Genomic DNA, 19,259 nt, shown 5'->3' with positions numbered 1-19,259 from the left:
ACCCCTTGACCTTCTCTCAGTGTTACTGAGAAATCTAGTCTTATTCTGATTCTTATTCCTTTCTAAGAAATGCTCTCCTCTGCTCCTGCCACACCCTGGAAGCTTATAGGAACTTCTTGTTTCCATATTGTAAAATGTCACAACGCTGTGCATTTGTAAAGGGTTATTTTCATCCTCAGGGCATACTCTTCCTTTCTGGGAAAGTTTCTCAATGTTTATTTTGTCCTCTACCCATCTTAGTCTGCTCAGGCTGCTTTAACAAAATACCATGAACTGGGTAGCTTAAACAACGAGCAGTTTTCACTGTTATGGAAGCTGGAAGTCCAAGATCAAGGCACCGGCAGATTGGGCGTCTACTGAGAGCCCCGTTTCTGGCTTCCACATGCTGCTGCGACCTCTCATGGCAGGAAGAGCTCGGGAACACTCTCTGGGGTCCCTTTTATAAGGGCACTAATCCCATTCATGAAGGCCTCAGGACCTGATCACTTCCAAAGGCCTTCTAATAACCATTAATCTGGAGGCTAGGATTTCACCATGAATTTGGGGTGGGACACAACATTCAGTTCATAACATCTCCTTTCAAAACTAGATTCTCTGTCTGAATCTAGGTTTTTTGGATAATGGGCCTCTCAGTTAACTTTCGTCCCCTTCCGTCATGTCTTTTACTCTGCTTCTTAAAAGAAATTTCATGAACTTTATCTCTCAGGGTCTTCCAGTGTTTTTTGCTTCTGCTATGTTATTTTAAATTTTAAGACCTGATTTTTAGTTCCCTGAAAAAAATATTTTTTAAGTGGCATCCTGTTAATGCAGTGTGATAATGCAATGTTTACCTCTGAGGGTACTAATGACAGCTTTCTTTTCCAATGCTTTCTTCCTTCCTTATCTGTTTTCCCCAAAGTGCCTTTTTTCTCCATCCTGTTTTGGCCTTGCATACTTCTCTCTCCTGCCTGGAGGTACACACTTGTCAGCATTCAGTCTAAGGTCTGACTTCAAAGGGTTTCCATCATGCTAAACTGCTTTAGGAAAGTCCCTGTCACACGAAGGGTGTGGTATGGTCCAGCTCTGTAGCAACTGATAAAGGTTTCTGCTTTAAACTCAAGAGATGCACAAATATTTAACTCATTTTGATCGTTTTAGGGCTGACGAGATAGTTCCTGATCAACTCTTACATTGAGAGCCAGGAAATATGTTCCATTTCCTGGCCTGGAATGCTGAGAAAACAGATAAACTATACAAGGGACTGTTTTGAGTCTGTAAAATATCAAAGTGTGAGAGTGAGGTTTAAGCTGAACTTCTTGTTTGAGGCAAATGTTACTGAATTTATGCACAACTAAATATTTGTAGAATTACTTCCACATGACCTTTCTTTTTGAAGATAAATGACTCATTCCTTCACTGACTCAGGCCACATCATCATAAACTTTTTCCTGAAATAGAGAAATTGAGGGCATGGGCTTCATCCTTTCCTGCTCAGACATTGCCAGTTGACAGGGGCACATGTTCCTCACAGATACTAGATTTCATATATACCGCCACTGGAGAATAACGGAAAATTCTTTATACACAGTAACCACATAATCTGGTTACATAAACCATGTACCTTCCCAATTTTAAGCATAAACATTAATTTTTATTTGTATACATAACTGAGACTTTCCATTAACAGTCCTTGGGCCTTTCTCTTCTTAATTATTTCCTTAAATTGGGGCTTGTAAAAATGGTGGAAATGTACATCTTCTTGTGCTTTTTGTAAACTTGATGGGAAAACAGACTTTTGAACCTGGCCACCCTACTTCCTGCATTTATGGAGCATGGAGCCCAGAGTAACACAGCCCCACCTTTTACTCCCCAAATTTGGAAATTTGTGGATGGTCAACAACCCCGATGCGAATTTCCTTGCTCTAAATGCTAAATATGATGTTAAGCAGCATATCTAGTAAGAACTAGCCATAGGAAAGCAATGGTGAAGAGGAGAGATTCCTGGATGTCTCCACTACAGTGGAGAAAAGAGTCGTTCCATAAAAAGCCAGTTTTTTGTGGGAAACAGTATCATAATTCTTTGAAGTCATCTAGCTCTAGGGTATTTAGCTGGGGTTAGAGTGGGACTGACTTCTCTATTATTTTTTAAATATGTGCTTTTGTCCATTTTTACATAGAGTGCTTATGTTATCTTTCATCAGATTCTTAATATTGAAATATTTCTGACCAGACCAACCCAGGCATTTTGGAGACAAAATCTATGCCCAAGATCAGAAACCTAAGTAGGGCAGATTCTGGCCGCCAAGCTGGTGTTCCCTCCTGACACCACATTGCCATCTAGGAGACTGGCACTGTATTAGGTTTACATCCATTATCTCTGATCTACAGACCCCCACTGTGCAGGAGGCGTTAATGACCCCCATTGAAAAATGAGAGGTCCCACAGTGCAGGCTGGAGCTGCAGCCTGGAGGCCCCAACTCCAGAGCCCATGCTGGCTCCAGGACAACTTGCTTCTTTCTTGTTCTCATTTCAATAGACTGGGCGGCACACCGCCGTGAGTGAGACAGAATTCAACTCCATCCATCACATCACGGAAGTCTGCCCCATCACTTTGGGACAGCGTGGATGAGAAGGACTACTTAGAATCAACACTTAGGCCCTTGGGCATCCAGCAGTGATTCTGATAGAACTTGGATACTCAAACTTGCATACATTCTTTAAATACGGCTCGCCGGCCCTCAAGCACCTGCCCACCAGGCCTCCACAAGCCAGCTTCAGGCCTGGTCTTTCACGTGGGGTGGAAGCTGGAGGCTGGTGGCTGTCCACACAGCCCTGCTAGAAACCGGTTCCCAGGGACAGTCTATTCTCTAGCTTTTTTTCATCAATTAATTGCAAACTCTAAAATCTACATTTCGTTTTATAGTGAGGCTGTTTTGACTGTGTAAAGAAACCACCTGTGTTTTAGTTTTGGGGTGGAACTCTTGATTCAATTCAGTTGTCAGGCATCTTTCACAGTCTGGCAGCCAGTGTAGTTCTCTCTGGGTCTTGCCTCTTGGACCTCATCTGCTGACAAACACACAGCAGCTCAAGGGAGATGTTTTAGTGCATAGGAAACAGATGGTCTTGCTGACCAAAAACTATGGCATCTCTGATTTGGAGCCAAGATAATTATTTTAGTTAGGGATGACATAGTAACATGACTACTTTTAAAAAGCAATAAAAACTTCAAATCACTGTATGTAGACCTAAATGTCCTTGGAGTTTTTCCTATTCCTGATCTCAAGTAAAAACATAATGAGAAAAACTGCTGTTGATAATTGCTCATTTTGACAGGTTACCATTATTATCACTATTGCTATGCCTCACAACTCCCCAAGTCCTTTCACAGTCATATTTAATCCTCACAACAGCCCTGTGAAGGACGGGTTAAGAATTATCAGCCTCGTTTTATACAAGGAAATAAGCTCAGAGAAGTCTTTGCATTCCTTGCTCACACTCCCTGTGGCCACAATTGTACAGAAGGCAAACAAGAGATTAAACTCCTAAAACAGTAAGTTGCCATAAATCAGACCTTGACTTTATCTGCATTATTTTTTCAAACTGCTCTTCCCAAAGTCCTAATAAAGCTCAGATATTTAGAGACATTTCATCATATAATTTAAGCATCAGGAAAGAGGTAACAGAATTTCTGGGCTGGAAGGGGTTCTTGAACTGACCACCTAGCGCTAACACACTGGCTTACAGGTGAGGTCCAAGAGCAGCATCTTGCCCTTTTCCAGAGTCCATCCCCAGCTGCTCCTTAGATGGGCCACCGGTGTTACCACTGTCTTGTGAGTTTTGCCACTTCTGACCTCCCTCCCCAGCAACAATGTGGTCACACCCCATCGCTACTTACAACAGAACTCACGGCTGGAGCACAGCTAGGCTCAGAGGCCAGCACCTTCAACCTTGTACACAGGCTGCTGCCCAGCCCCTTGCGTGGGGCTCAGGCTGGGCTCCCTCACGGGACCCCTAGACACCAACAGATGGCCCCATCCTTCCTGGGAACCTGTATTTACTTTGCTGTTACTTGCTTGTGCTCACTTTTCTATCTCAGGACTGAGGCAAATTGTTCTACCTATGTCTCAAATAAGTCTCTACTCCAGAAGATTAAAATTCAGTTATGAAATATCTCTTTGAAACTCTTTCAATGTTTTGAGTATATACCCAGAAGTGGAATTGCCAGATTCCAGGCTAGTTCTATTTTTTAAATTTTTTTGAGGAACCATCATCACGTTTTCTACAGTGGCTGTACCATTTTACATTCCCAGCAGTTCACAAGGGTTCTGATTTCTCCACATTTATTTCTTCATAGTAGCCAGCCTAATAGGTGTGAGGTAGTTTTCATTTCCTCTTTCCTAATGATTAGCACTTGAGTACATCTTACTGGCCATTTGTGTATCTTCTTTGGAGAAATATCTGTTCAAGTCCTTGCCCACTTTTGAATTGGGTCATTGTTCATAGCAGCATCATTATTCACAGTAGCTAACACACGGTAACAATCTAAATATCCATCACAGGATGAATGAACAAAACGTGATATAAAGTGGAGTATGATTCAGCCTTCAAAAGGAAAGATGTTCTGATCCACACTACAACATGGATGAACCTTGAGGACATTATGCTGACAGAAATGTGCTGGTCACACAGATAAATTCTGTATGACTCCACTTACATGAGATACTAGAGTGGTCAAAAGCATAGAGAAAGAGAAGAGAATGTTGGTTGCCAGGAGCTAAGGGGAAGGGGACTGGGGAGTTACCTTAATGGGTAGAGTTTTGGTTTCAGAACATGAAGAGAGTTCTGGAGATGAACGGTGGTGATGGCTGTACAACATTATGAATGTACTTTGTGCCACCGGAGTGTATAAACGATTAAGACAGTAAGTTTTATGTTATGTGTATTTTACCACACTAAAATATTGTTTTAAAGAATAAATAAAAGGACTCAGGAACCAGACTGAAGCAGCCGCCACTGACCAAAGACAGAACATTTTCAACTTCAATAAAGATAACTGCAAAGGACTGAAATATTGAAACACATCAAGTATGATTAAATCTGGTTCTAAAAAATACAATAATGGTTCCAGTTAAAAAAAAAAAAAAAAGCAAACAGGTCACCTTCAGAGGGTGACAAGGAGCAAACTTCATTATCTTGAAAGCCGGTACGGGACATAAGTCTTTACTCTGCCTTATCCATATGACACATGCCACTGGGTAACAAATAGCAGAAAAAGGGAAAAGTGTTTTTGCTTTTTTTAACAGATAAAACTGGTATATAACCTATTAGTTTCAAATGTACAACATGACTTGATGTCTGTATACACTACAAAGTAATTACACTAAGTCTGTCGCCCATCACCATGCAGCTGAGCCCCTTCACTCATCTCACCCACTCCCCAACCCTCTTCCCCTCTGATGACTACCAATCTGTTCCTTTTGTCTGTTTCTAGATTCCACATAAAACTGAAACCATGATTTTTGTCTTCCTCTGAGTTACTTCACTTAGCATTATGCCCTCAAGATTATGTTGTCACAAATGGCAAGATCTCATTCTTTCTTATGGCTAATAATCCATTGTATGTATATATGCCACATCTTTTCCACTCAACCAATAATGGGCATTTATGTTGTTTCTGTATCTTGTAAATAATGCTGCAGTGAACATGGGAGAGCATGTATCTTTCTGAGCTAGTGTCTTCATTTTCTTCAGAAAAATACCCCAATGTGGAATACCGTAAGATACTGGATCATACGGCAGTTCTGAGTCTCTGAGGGGCCTCCACACTGTCTCCCACAGTGGCTGCACCAGTTCCCACCAACACTGCATCAGGGTTCCATTTTCCCCACATCCTCACCAACACTTGGTATTTCTTGTTTTTACAACAGCCATTCTAACAGGTGTGAGGCGAAAGCTCAGTTTTTGGTTTTGATTTGCATTTCCCTGATAATTAGTGGTGTGGAACATTTCATGTGCCTATTAGCTATTTGTTTAACTTCTTTGAAAAACTGTCTATTTAGATCTTCTGCCCATTATTTAATCAGACTGTTTTTGCTATTGAGCTGTTCTGAGTTAAATATTTTGGATATTAACCCCTTATTAGATATACAATTTGCAAATATTTTCTACCAGTCAGTAGGTTGCTTTTTTATTTTGTTGATGATGTCCTTTGCTATGCAGCTTTTTAGTTTGATGTAGTCTCACCTGCTCATTATTTACATTTGTTGCTGGAAATGCTTCTTTCCAGAAGTATTCCAGTTCTAAATTAAAGATTATCAGAAGAGCAGCATGTCGTAACTCACATGTTTGAATGAATCTAGACACACTGAGCCCCCACTGCTAATACCACCTGACAACAGATGAGATGTGCTTCCTGACAAAAGAATCCAGCGTCTCTCCAGTGTTGCCAAAGGGAAGGGGCCTGAGTTTGATCAAGCCTCTGGAACTAGAGAACAGAGAAACAGCTGAAGTGTACCAGGAGTGTGCGACCAGCAACTTCCAGAGTGTGGGAACAGCAGTCAAATGGCCTCAGGGACTTTGACAAGTTGTAGGGAATAGAAAGGGATGGAGTTGAGCCAGAAGATTAAGAGAGACTCAAAGGCTTACTTAAAAAAACAAAAATAACAATACCAAACCCTAGTGTCTAGGGATGTACACCAGAGTGACAAACTATGAAGGAACACAAGGAAGCATCATACACGTGGTCACTTTCGGAGGGGAGGAGGGGCTGTGATGGGGCATGTGAAGGAGCTTCTGAAGAGGCTGCCAGTTCCTGACTTGGATGGTAGTTTCAAGGGTGATCTGCCTTATAGGACTCATTGAACTCATGTACCCTATGAGGTATTTTTTATCTGTTTTAAAACAGTTTACAATAGAAATGTTTAAAAACAAAAAACTCAGTTTTCCTGGTCACATATACCTGCTTGAGATTGCTGCTGTTTTAGGAGAGTGGCTCAGAAGACAGACTTTGGTGATAAGTAAAAGTAGTTTTAATTTCCTACTGTTAATTACTAGTTGTGTGACTTTCCATTAAGTGCTTTGCCTTCTCTGAGCCCCATGTTCTTCACCTGGAAGATGGGAATTTTATCAGTATCAAGCCCATAGGTTTGCTCTGAGGATGAAAGGCACGTATAACACTTTATACAATACTTGGCATACAGTAAATGTTCAATAAAGATAAGCTATTGTTGGTATTCAAACATTAATGTTTGTAGATTAATTTAAATGGGACTTTAAATATTCTAAATATTCACAATATTTATGTTCTTAGTATTTAAAGGAAATATATTATTTATGCTCCTCTAAAATACCTATTCCCAAATTAGCTATTATAACCTCTTTCAGTGAACATATTTTTATGACAAAGCAACATCAAGAAACTAAAATCCTTACTTTATATTAAAATACTTACATGGGTGTATTACTCCACAGTCTTTGAGAGATGACAAATCTGATAGGAATTTTTTGAATTAGCAATTTATGACAGGTAAGAGTCTCCCTTTCAGCTCTTCTTACACATCAACTGTTGAATAAACTTGGTTCTTCCTTTCACAGGCAACCTGAGGTTTGGGTATTTCCTTATTTCTTAAGAAGTGTTTGTACATATTTTACATGTTTATATTTTCTTGTAGCTTGTGATCGTAGAAGACCCATGTGCTGAGATCTGTCTTATTTGAAGTATCTTCCTGTTAATCTCTCCCCTCTTAAAAATACTAGAATTAATGTGTCACAAACATTAAAGTATTAGCAGCCTGACCAGTTCCTGAATATTGTAAGGAAAATAAATGATATGCTATCATTTCTGGAAATTTAGATGTGAATGAAGTAACAGAGGGAGTTGGGATGATTGGATAAATCAGTGTAGCTGACTGCATGAGGAATTGTGGGAGTTGTGAAGGTGAGGTAAAATCTGTGTTTACTATCATTACTAAATCTACTTAGAAATAAAGATTCATAAGGTCTTCAAAGGGAAAAATTCAATTAAAACAAATATATCTCATTAACAAAGCAGTCAATTCCCTTTATTTTTAAAATTTTATGTACACATATGATCTATATAATGTACATTCAATATAGAAAGCTTTATATATTTCATAATGTATAGAACATTTCACAATTACACTTATCTTTACATAACATCTTGACATCCGTTTTTAGATTTAAAAATTTTTTTTGCACAAGCTCCTTTTTCATTCAGTTTGGTAAAGCCAGTTACACAATACCAACATGTACTGTGAGCTCTCAGAAGGTCAATGACTGAAGAGACGACATCAGTGACCAGGTGCAGGGACAAAACCTAACAGTGTTCGATGGTGGGAGGACGACAGACACGTAGACTTGATGCAGGAGAGGAAAAATACCCTTTTCCAGGGACAAGTGACTGAGCCCAAATTCTGTAGACTGTAGTTCAACTCCACAGTCATGATAATCCAAAAAAACATTATAAAAACTAGGAAGAGAGTTTTGTCTTTTTGATTTCACAGTCTTGTAAACAGATACAAAGGAACAAAATGTGCTTGCATACATCAAGAAAAAAAATTCTTGTGTACCCACTTAGGTAGATCCAGAGAGTGCTTTCTTATAACGTGATATAATTAGAATCAATGACTGTTTTCCTAAATAAAAATATATTTATAGAAAAAGGAATAACACTGTCATGAAACCAGAGAAAGGCAGTAAGAGTTTGCTTCAACGTATCAGCTGGAGGAATGTGGACTGGGCACTGGCCTTTCAGCATGTATTGTCTCTCACAAATGTTTCAAGTCTGATAGCCAATGTCACCTGCCTCGTGGTCTACAGGAGGTGGCAGGTTAGACATGACGGATGAGGATGTCCCTGCGGTAAGGTAGCCAGCAACTCCAGGTCCTGCAAGAAAGGAAAACACACCTTCCAGAGAGCAGAGTCATATGAAAACATTGACCTTCACAAAAGTATGAGAACCTGGTCAAGCACCCCATCACAAGTAACTGATAATCTATTAGAATTATCTAAATGCAGCACTAAATATTAAAAAACAACTAGAGAGCACCCATTTTATGGTTTGCCTTTACTAGATGACGAAGTTAAAAATCATTTCAAAATTTATGCTGGACGGTAACACCAGTGTGGAAATAGAGAAAATTTTCTCTTCTCACATCTTTCAAAAAATCCTGGGCACTGAACGATAGGTATGTCAAATGCAAAAAAAAAGAAGAAAAAGAAAAAGAAAAAAAGGGAGCAAAAAAGGATATAAACTCTGCACTTGGTTAGCCTATCCATGAGTCCTACTTGATGAAATTCCCAACATAAACATTGCTATTAACATTCAAGTTAACGTATTTTCATTTGGTGCAAAGAAATGCTATTACGACAACTAACACCAAATGAACAAGGTCTCTGAGAAAGAAAAGGAAGGCCTGTCGCAGGGCAGAATAAGAATGCTATGGGAAAAGGTGTCAGTATGTCTTCCCTGAGTCGGCCTCTGCTGTAGGAAACTGCTACAAATGCTAGCATATGTCAAGGTGTGTCTTATAAGCACATAATGGCTTTAGCTCTCTAGTTTACTTAAAAATTGCAGAGAATTACAACTCAGAAACACTGTACAAACCTGCAGAGTCCTTGCAAGAGACACTGTGGCATCGTACTGCACACTGAGCAATACTTTGAGCTGAAATCGCAGGAAACAAGGCAAACAGCTGAAGAACATTGAAGGGTTAAAGACTAAAAAGGCAGTGGAAGCAGCATGCATTTAGCAAAACGGTTCTCTACCTGCTTCAGAGAGCTACACAGAAGTTAGCAAGCTGCCTGGCAGAGCGGATCTAAAGCCCGCTCCTGAGGTGAAGGGGACTGCTGCCAGTAAGAAGGGAAGGAGAGACACCTGAGGGGAAAAAAGAAATGTAAGCAGCAAGGGAAGTTGTGAGGAAATGCAGACAGCAGAGCAGTTTGATGAAGGCTGAGGCATAAAGGGACTAATGTAGGACAAAAGGGGCATAATTCAGATTCATCTTGTTTTTCACCTTACAAGTACTGACATCAAGGATGTGAAGTGGCTTATACTGCTGGGTAGACATTCTGCATCTTGTGTAGTTACACAGAGACAACTCAGTTGTCTGCATGAGTTGCAACGTGCCAACCAGAGCATCCAGGCCCTTAGAACCTTGAACTTGGCAAACTTTGAAAAAGCACATTCCCTTTTTAGGGCCCTGTGGGCCTGCATTTATCACCTCCTGCCTTCTGCCAGTCAGGGCTCCAGGTCTTCCACAGACTGCTCAGGAAAAAGACCAGGAGATCAACACACACACCCCTCTAAGTGGCGGCTCGAGCTACAGTGCCCCACTGGTACATCACCTCCCACCAACCTATCACTCTGCGAACCTCAGCAGCAGGGTCACTAGACAGATACCAAGTAGGCCTCATCAAGGTGTAACCCTTCAGAAGAAACCCCAAACACTCCAGTTGGTAAAGTTCCTGCGCACTTCTGATGGTGGGCTCCACCTGACTCACATCAAACAAATAGTACGAGACCAAATCATGAATGTTACACATAGAAAACAGACTTAAGGCTATGGTTCACCACCTGTGAGCTGAGGCACTCCGGGACAAATTCACAGGGGCCCTGTAGAAATTTTAAACTTGAGAGAAGAAGCAACATCTGTTAGACACTATACAACAACTACTTTTAAGTCGTCTGGACATAATTACTTAATAAACTTAACTATTAGGTATTTCTATTGGCCTAGCGGTAGACGGGGAAAAAAAAATCACTAGAATATCAAGGGCACTGTGAATGGAGGAAGTTTGGGAACCTCTGGGCTAAAATTAAACTGTGAAATGATGGGCCCAGGATTATCTGTAAGAGACTGAATTCCAGCCCCACCATTTGCCTCTTTAAGAAAGACAAATTGATTCCTGGATATTTCTTTAGTGAGATCTGAGATACTCTCCCTACACGCCTGGCCTCTCCTGAGGACATGTCTGGTTCTAGGGGCTAGAGGTACAGTCTGCTCCTGAGGATGGGACAGAGCATTTGTGTTTGCCAGAGAAAGGTGGGGGACAAGAGCAGGGGCTGCCAGAAATGGGGCATGTGGTAACCTGCACGATACTGTCCAACTTACAAGGAACCGGATGGGAAATTAACAAAGAATCCCACAAAATGGAGTTGGCTGCAGTGAAGTAGTGGAGGAACATGGGCTTCGGTAAAAACAAACAGGAGACTCTCAGCCAGGAGAATAAGAAAAAGAAGCCCCGCCTTAGCCACCAGTGTCCTCCCGGAAACTGACACTGGCCTGAGGGAACCCTCCCTAACAGTGCTCACAGTGCAGTCTTGGACGGGGGGTATAAAAGTAACAAAAGGTAATAAAAGCCAACTCTGTAAAAAACTAAAGGGTAAGTTGGAGAAGAGGCCCAAGAACTGTACCCTCTCCCTCCATTTAATGACCTTAGGGAGCCAAGCTAACTATTCCCCATGTTTCTAATTAGATGAATTATGTATTTCAAAGTCCTTCATCTCCAACTCCAGCCCCTAAAACCATGCTCACTGTGGCCTGCTTCTCTTCCTTTCCCAGCTGTTCCTTCTTTCTCTACTGATTCTCTAGCTGAAGTAAAGCTTGTCGGCACCAATCTCTTCTAGAACCTAATGAATGGCTGAGTAACCATTAGTGACCCTGGTCAGTGAGCAACTGCAGCTTATCTACATCACAGGTAAAACCCACTGAGGCACTTTCACTGTGTGTATCATAAAACAATATGCCAGGCTAGAGAGCCTACGGAGCTAGGCAGTCTCATCTCAATTTACCAGCACTAAATAATCCTGCCCAGGACAGTTTAATTTTGACCTCCAATTCTGAACATATAACTGAATGACATCTTCTTAGCAGCCGAGGAGAAGAAAACCATAAATGTATTTTTGGTCATTCTTACTTTGAAATAGTAACACTCCTTTCTCTCTCCCCATCTTCTAAACAAAATCCACTAACAGCTGGCCCTTGAACAACTTGGGTTTGAACTGCAAGGGTACGCTTACATGTGGATATTTTTTTCAATAAAACGTTGGAAATTTTTTTGAGATTTGCGACAATTTGGAAAAGCGTTTTCTTTTCTCTAGCTTACTTTTAAGAATATAGTAATACATATAATATACAAAATATGGGTTACTGGACTGTATGTATGCTATTGGCAAAGCTTCCAGTCAACAGCAGTATATTAGTAATTAAGTTTTGTTGGAGTCAAAAGTTAATATACGAAATTTTGACTGCACAGCAGGGTTGGCGCCCCTAACCCCCTCTCTGTTCATGGGTCAACTGTACTTGCCAAACTCACCCACAACTATCACTTAGAAGAAAAGGCTAGTGATTTGTAATGGCACAGTACCTCACTTCATTTGCAGTTGCTTAGAGAGGAGATGGGTACAATCTGAGTGTTCTCAAGATTGAGGGTAGTATAGGATAAATCCTAATTAATTAAAATTCCAATTTAACATAAGATTATATAATAATCGATTCCATGAAGTTCCCATAATGGGATTTTACCATTATTAGAGGTACTCACCCCTTTTATCAAACACATGACGCACATCAATGGAAAAGCTCAAATGCAAGAAAAGATAGTAATTGGTAACTCAAGCAGTGAGTACAGATCAATCCAAGTTTAGCACTTTAATCCTTTAAACGGAGCTAGTCCTTCCAAACAGAACCAACTAGAGCTGATGGGAAAATCTTCTCAAACAACTAATATCTCAACAAAAGAACAACCCAGATTAACGATGTGCTAACAACTGGACACTTCCAGGGACCACACAGCTCAGAGCCAGTCCAGACTGTCTCCTGTGGACGTGTCAGCTGGCGCCTTCGGAATGGCCATTTCCAGGTTGGTAACTATACGACTATCCCCTCCAGCAGCTTTGTAGAGAACCTGCTGCCTCTTCAGCGTCCCAAAGGACGTGAAGAAATCTGCAGATTCCAGCTTTTCTCTTCTCTAACCTTCTTCCAGCCACTATAGCTCATCACAGCTATTCTCACACATCATTCAGAAGCCACCCCAGGGATCCAAGTAAAAGGAAAGGCAGAAACAGGAAACATTTTACTTCCTGTCCATTTTTCTAGAGTTACTGGGGAATCTGGATATGGGTGAGGACCACAAGATTTATAAAGGAAATCCAGGTCTTTGAAGATAAATCCCTATCTCTTCTGTATTCTAACCACAGACCTTCCTGCCCACAGCCTGTTAGTACGACAAAGAGTCGCTCAAGTCTTGTGTTCCGCCGATCAAGTCAATGAGTGCCACGTACAATGAAGAAGAAAAAGAATTAGAAGAGGCTTCCTATAGGGAAGCTTATAATATACATCTTACTATTATTCTTCAGGGCCAAATTTTAAATAAGCAGTTTCTCTCAGCTGGTCTGAGAGTAAATAAGGCAGACTTTCTGGTCATAATATCCTCATACACAAAGTAATGAATGTAGTGCCACAAAAATGTAGTGTTATGTAAACTTTGGAAAAAGAGTCTACTAAGTGAAGTTTTTAGTGTGCCTATAAGAACATACTCTTACTTAGCAGCTACAGCATTACCTCAAATTTGAAAGAAAGACTGGGAACAGACTAAAACAATATTTGAGGTATTTCTCCCCATGGAAATCACAGGCTAGGAGACAACAAAGTCAGAAGGGAGACCTGTGATGCTCTGTACCTAATGTGCACACAGCACCAGCAGCCAGAGCACCAGGTGTTTACAAACTTACAAAGCAGTTACAAACTGCTGATAAACTTTAGTGGATTTATGTTAAAGTGGTCACAGAGAAGGAAAAAAGTCTAAGCAGAGTCTAAAATTAAAGCCAACCAAAACTTTCTCTGATGTCCCTATTTTTGAATATTCAAGATTTAGTCTTCATGACTTATAAACTTCCAAATGAGCAATCAGGATTATTAACACAATCACACTAGTACCCAGTGTACTAATTTTTTTCTCTCAATTTATCTGCATCATCTCTGGTTAGACGAGGATGCAGGGCTGACTTTCTCATATACTACCATTACAGGAAGACAGCAAGAACCACATCATATTCTTAAGGGTCATTTCAAACTGAAAACATTTATTCCAGAGACTATATTTCATTTTCAGCATATAGTAATAAAATAATGTGACTTTTTAAACAGAAGCCAGTATGAAAACGAGTAGTCTAAAATTTCTACGCAGTTAGTGTGTCAAATGGATAAATGTCCTGAACTTCAAAGGTGTATTATCTTTTGATCCCTAAGCAATAAACCATCCTTTCCTTTCAGGTACCCGCATATTTACTCCCATGAAAGGAAGCAAACCTTAAATATTTAGTAAAACTGTAGGTTAATCACTGGAGATCCAGAAGAAAACATTTCACATATAAGTATAAATATTTGGGAGCTTCAAGCCATTATTTTGACAAAATGTTTCTGATACTTATTTCTGAGTAGACATCTTTTTAATCTTTTCATATGTTTCAAGATAAACATTTCAATACCGTCATGCTCCAAATATAACCTATGGCACCATTAATTAAGTGGATCCAGACCGAGCGGAGTCCACATCTCAGTCAGCACACAGTCAGCACAACAGCAACTCACACGCTGTCCAGGGCTGAACCCAGAGGCCCACTGCGTGCCCGCAGCACCTCCAGGACAAGCTAGTAGCCTAAGGAGACACCCTGAATGCTCTTTTCAGTCTAGTCAGGGCAAAAGGAAGGCTCAGGTGTCTTTTGTCATATGTCTCAGGGTGACCAATTAAATGTGCTTTACCTGTGAGGTATCCTGCTGTTTGTGACTCAGAAATAAACAAATCATGTTTCTGATCTTTGAAGGCACTCCAGACTGAAGAACGAGACAGGATTTCATTCACCTAGGGAAGTAAAGCAAATTCTTTGAACATAAATTAAGGACTGCATGTTGGAAGACAGAACTGAAGAGAAAAAGCAAAGTTCCAAGACAAAGGAAGACAGCCAGCCTAGGAAAAATTTAAAGTTGGAGCAAGACCTAGAATTCATCAAACTCTATACCAGGCACATCTCATCAAACCAGACCCAAGTACATAAGTCACTCTTCCCTCTAAAGTTGGACTCTATTATTTAAACCTACAGTTTACTGACTTGTGTATGATTTGGGCGGGAAGATTTCCCTGTGATGGTAACAACTGGCTGACAGTGTGGTGCAGGCTCATAAGGTATCCAAAGGGAGGGACTGGGAGAGAAGATGCTGCCAACTCAAGCTAATACTTAAAGCAGTCTTTCAGTTGATGGGTTGCAACTTGTCAAAAGTTTATAAAATCGATTAAGAGGGTTGAGATCAGTATGCTTTAGAAAATAAAACAGGTTAATAAAACAGAGAAAGCATCAGAGTATCCCATACAAAATGTGCGACTATTTTTCTGTGATTACATATTCATACAAGTATAAACAACAACTAGTATAAATGTGCACTGGACTAAGTTTGAAAGACATATTTCTGTGTGACAAAGGAAAAAAAAGTTTAGGAAATTCCAACTTAGAGCATATCTTCTGCATATAAATATTTATTGAGCACCTATGTGGCAAGAACAGTGGACACAAAGATGAGAAAGAGAGTCTCTGTCTCTGAAGTACTTACAATCAACCTAGTAGGGGAGACAGAGAGGGCCAGATCACTTAGTGGTAAGCATTAAAGTGGAGAAATACACGAGGGCCACGTGAATCCAAGACACTCCCTGACCCAACCTTGGGAAGAAGCACTAGTGACGTGACTGGTTGTGAAGATGGTAGAAGAGTTCCTATTTTGGATACTACCATTACCTCTTCCCTCCCCCTTGGGAGTGGAAGGTAGGTGTCAAGTGAGTTTGCTAATTTCATCAACAGGAATCCCAAGGCAGGTCGAGGCGTGGACAAGTGCCTGCATGTAGTACACAGGAGCGTCTGTTTGGCGTGCAGTACACCCACAGGCAAACACCCCCGCCCACCTGCCAAAATACTTCATTAAACATATAGGTAACGACTGCAGCAATACACGCTGCAGCTCTTCTCCAATGATGGTATGGATAGAATGGACAATGGAATAAGAAAATGTTTTAGTTGAAACACACAAACACAATGAAATCATTAAAGCTTTAAGTCAATTTAAACCTATAAAAGAACATTCTTAGACAGTAACAATCCAAACTGTTATCCGTTAACAAGTGAATGGATTAACAAATTGTTGTACACATCTACAATGGAATATTATTCAGCCTTAAAAAGGAATGAAGCATTGATTTATGTTTTAACAGAAGAGATGAACCTCAAAAATTTGCCAAGTGACAGAAGCCAGAAACAAAAGATCACATATTGCTTGATTCCACTGATATGAAATATCCAAAATAAGTTAATTCACAGCAAATGAAGCAGTGGCTACCAGAGGCTGCAGGGAGGAAGAAATGGTATATAGTAATTGCTTCCTGGGCACAGTTTCCCTTGGGGGCGATGAAAATGTTTTGGAACTAGATAAGGTGGTGGTTATACAACATTGTTAATGTACTAAATAACAATTAAGAGCCCACTTTAAAATTGGTAATTTTATGTTGTGAAAATTTCACCTCAATTTTAAAAGACAGCATTAGTAGACAGGGCTATACAGTAACACTGAAGAGAAATTCCTCAGAAGCAACAATAATGAAACCAGAGGAAAATTAAATCACTGAACCAGCTGGACATCAGGACATGCACACAGCTCAGACACATTCATACATACCTAAGTTACAACAAAAAGGACACTAATCCTTTGTAACTGCTTATATAGAAAGGAGATGAAACTAAAATGATGTCCTAAATTGACATTATGGGATGGTTACTGGATGTGGTTATTTTATCCAACAATAACTCTAGAACTAGAAGTTAATTTTAATCAGCACTAAATGCTCAATATTCTTCTATGCTGAAGAACTTTTTTTTCCTGAAATGTACAACATGCTATCACCATCAAGAGAAAGAATCCTCCTGAGTGACTCTCTGAGTACATGGTTTGCGTGTTTCACTGTTACAAGGCAGCTGTACAAGTCCATCTGTGGTCTTTGGATGTGCTCCAGCAGAGCCAATAGTACCACACCTGTAGGTGGAACCTGAGCAGAGGCGTGGGATCACCCATGACCAAGACCCCTGGCTTGGAGAACACCTTGTTGTAATCAGCAGATCAAAGCTACATCTGCACAGACTCACCTGTTCTCCATGCTGCAGGCTGCGAGTCATCACTTTGAGTGCTTTAACTATCTGAGCCTTAGTGGCTGATGGGCTGTCCAGATTTTCAAGGCCAATGCCCTCAAGCAATTTTAAGAGGTATGGGACCAAATCTGCTTTCAGGGCCTAGAAGAAAATATTAAGCATATACAAATATGCTGGGGAAAAAAGTGTAAACCATCCACTGAAGAAATAAATTCACCCCCAGGACCAAACTTGGAAGAGGAAAACCTGCTTTATTTTAATGCCAGATGCAGAGGTTTTTTTTAAAGTATAATGATAATGAGATTTTATTCCATGCCATCAAGTGTTCTAAATGCTAAACATCGATTATTTTATTTAATCCTCCAAACGCCCAATGCTGTGGGTGCTATTAATATTACTGGTGGAAAAAAAAAATCGATGCATGAAGAGTGAAGCACGAAGGCAGTCACGGGCAGCGACGGAGTGTGCAACTGGGCCAAAGGGCAGAGACTGAGTTTTAGCCTCTCTACTGGGCTGCTTCCTTTAATAACACCTTGCTAACAGGAACAATATCTGAGATGCCTTAATATTTTTTTCGTATTTTCTTAAAACATCAATATTTGCATTCACCATTCATCTCCTATCAGCCTAATAAAAGCTAAATTAATACACTGATATCACAAGTTTTTCACTACCCACTCTGAAACTCAAAGGGAAAAAATGGAAGTAACTTAACATTTAGTGATGTACCTCTTTTTATAGATACTGTTCTAGTAACAACCCTGGGGGTAGTCATCACTTATTTGACAGATGAGGAATCTGAGCACAGTTATGTACCAGGCCTGTGGTCACAGGGCCATCAAGTGGTAGTACTGGCTCATGTTCCTTCCAATACGACGCTCCTGCCCAAGCCTATTAAAATTTTGAACCTCAAAGCACCAATTATCTACTTGAGATGTACTCAGTACTTCTAACCTGCATAAATGAGGGATGGGTGGTGAGTGGGGGGAGGAGATATGAGAGGGAGGGCCAGATATAAAGAGGCAGGGCCTTGTATTAAGGCTGAGGATACCAGGTGTTACTTTGTCATCTACCAGGTAACGGGAAACCACTGAAGGCTTTTATGAAGAGTGACCCAGTTATAGTAAGAGTTATATTCTACAAAGATCACTTCTGAAACAGTTTTAAAATTTACTGTATGTGGGGGGAGGCACGGGGAGGGATGTGCAACACAGAGAAGACAAGTAGTGACTGTATAGCATCTTACTACACTGATGGACAGTGAATGTAATGGGGTATGTGGGGGGGACTTGGTGATGCGGGGAGCCTAGTAAACATAATGTTCCTCATGTAATTGTAGATTAATGATATAAAAAAAAAAAAAACTTACTGTATGGTTTTGTTCCTTCAATGTCTATTCAACATGAGTACCCACCAAGTCCTATTTTCATTAGGTTGGTAGTCTCTTTGAAAAACACAGAATAATCTTGGCATGTTTCTTAAAACATGACTTGAGAAACAAAAGAATGAATAAACAGAAGGAATCTTTCCAAAGAGGATAAAGAAAATTTTACAAAGCAGCCTAAGGATAAATGCTTAGTAGATAACCAAAATTTAAAATATAAGCACTACAAAAGTAACTTGAACTTGGTCAAATTTCTGGCAGGCTGGTCCACCTTTCTGTGTGTGTGTATATACACATGTGCTTGCATGTATGTATAAAATATAAAATAGTGCATGCACAAAATAAGATACTTCTCTACCACACCTACGTCAGGGTAACAAGTCACTGATAAGTAAGTGAAAATCTGTTTTTCTGGCATGTTTGCTTTCCTAAAACAGTGCTGAATCTAGAAAGTCACTTACTTGTGCTACTAATTCACTCTGCTCCTTCTGAAACATTCGATTAATTGCTTCACAGGCTAGACCAACAGTATCAGGTCGCTTTTTCATTCCATTCATCAGTGGGCCAATGGTCTCTAAAGATGCCATGGCTCGAACACACAGCTAAGTGTCCAAAAAGAGAAGGTTACTTGTAGAGTAGTAATATTTTATATAGCACAGTAAAGACAGTAATAAAGTATGTGAAAAACCT

General features: G+C 40.2%; 1 protein-coding gene across 1 annotated transcript in view; it reads right to left on the bottom strand.

The window, feature by feature from the left end:
• Window positions 1–8,012: 8,012 nt before the first annotated feature.
• Window positions 8,013–19,259, bottom strand: part of DNAJC13 (DnaJ heat shock protein family (Hsp40) member C13) — a 149,837-nt gene continuing 138,590 nt past the window's right edge. Inside the window, exons 53-56 of the mRNA XM_036877277.2 lie at window positions 19,031–19,171; window positions 17,183–17,326; window positions 14,763–14,862; window positions 8,013–8,883 (exon numbers count right to left, since the gene is read on the bottom strand). Of these exons, the coding sequence (XP_036733172.2) occupies window positions 8,777–8,883; window positions 14,763–14,862; window positions 17,183–17,326; window positions 19,031–19,171 (492 nt within the window). The 3' untranslated portion in view covers window positions 8,013–8,776. The remainder of the gene's footprint in view (window positions 8,884–14,762; window positions 14,863–17,182; window positions 17,327–19,030; window positions 19,172–19,259) is intronic.

The sequence above is a fragment of the Manis pentadactyla genome, chromosome 1, assembly GCF_030020395.1.
Source record: "Manis pentadactyla isolate mManPen7 chromosome 1, mManPen7.hap1, whole genome shotgun sequence".
Taxonomy (NCBI): Eukaryota; Metazoa; Chordata; class Mammalia; order Pholidota; family Manidae; genus Manis; species Manis pentadactyla.
Note: the sequence above shows the minus strand (reverse complement) of the source record. Positions and strands in the feature narration are given on the sequence as shown.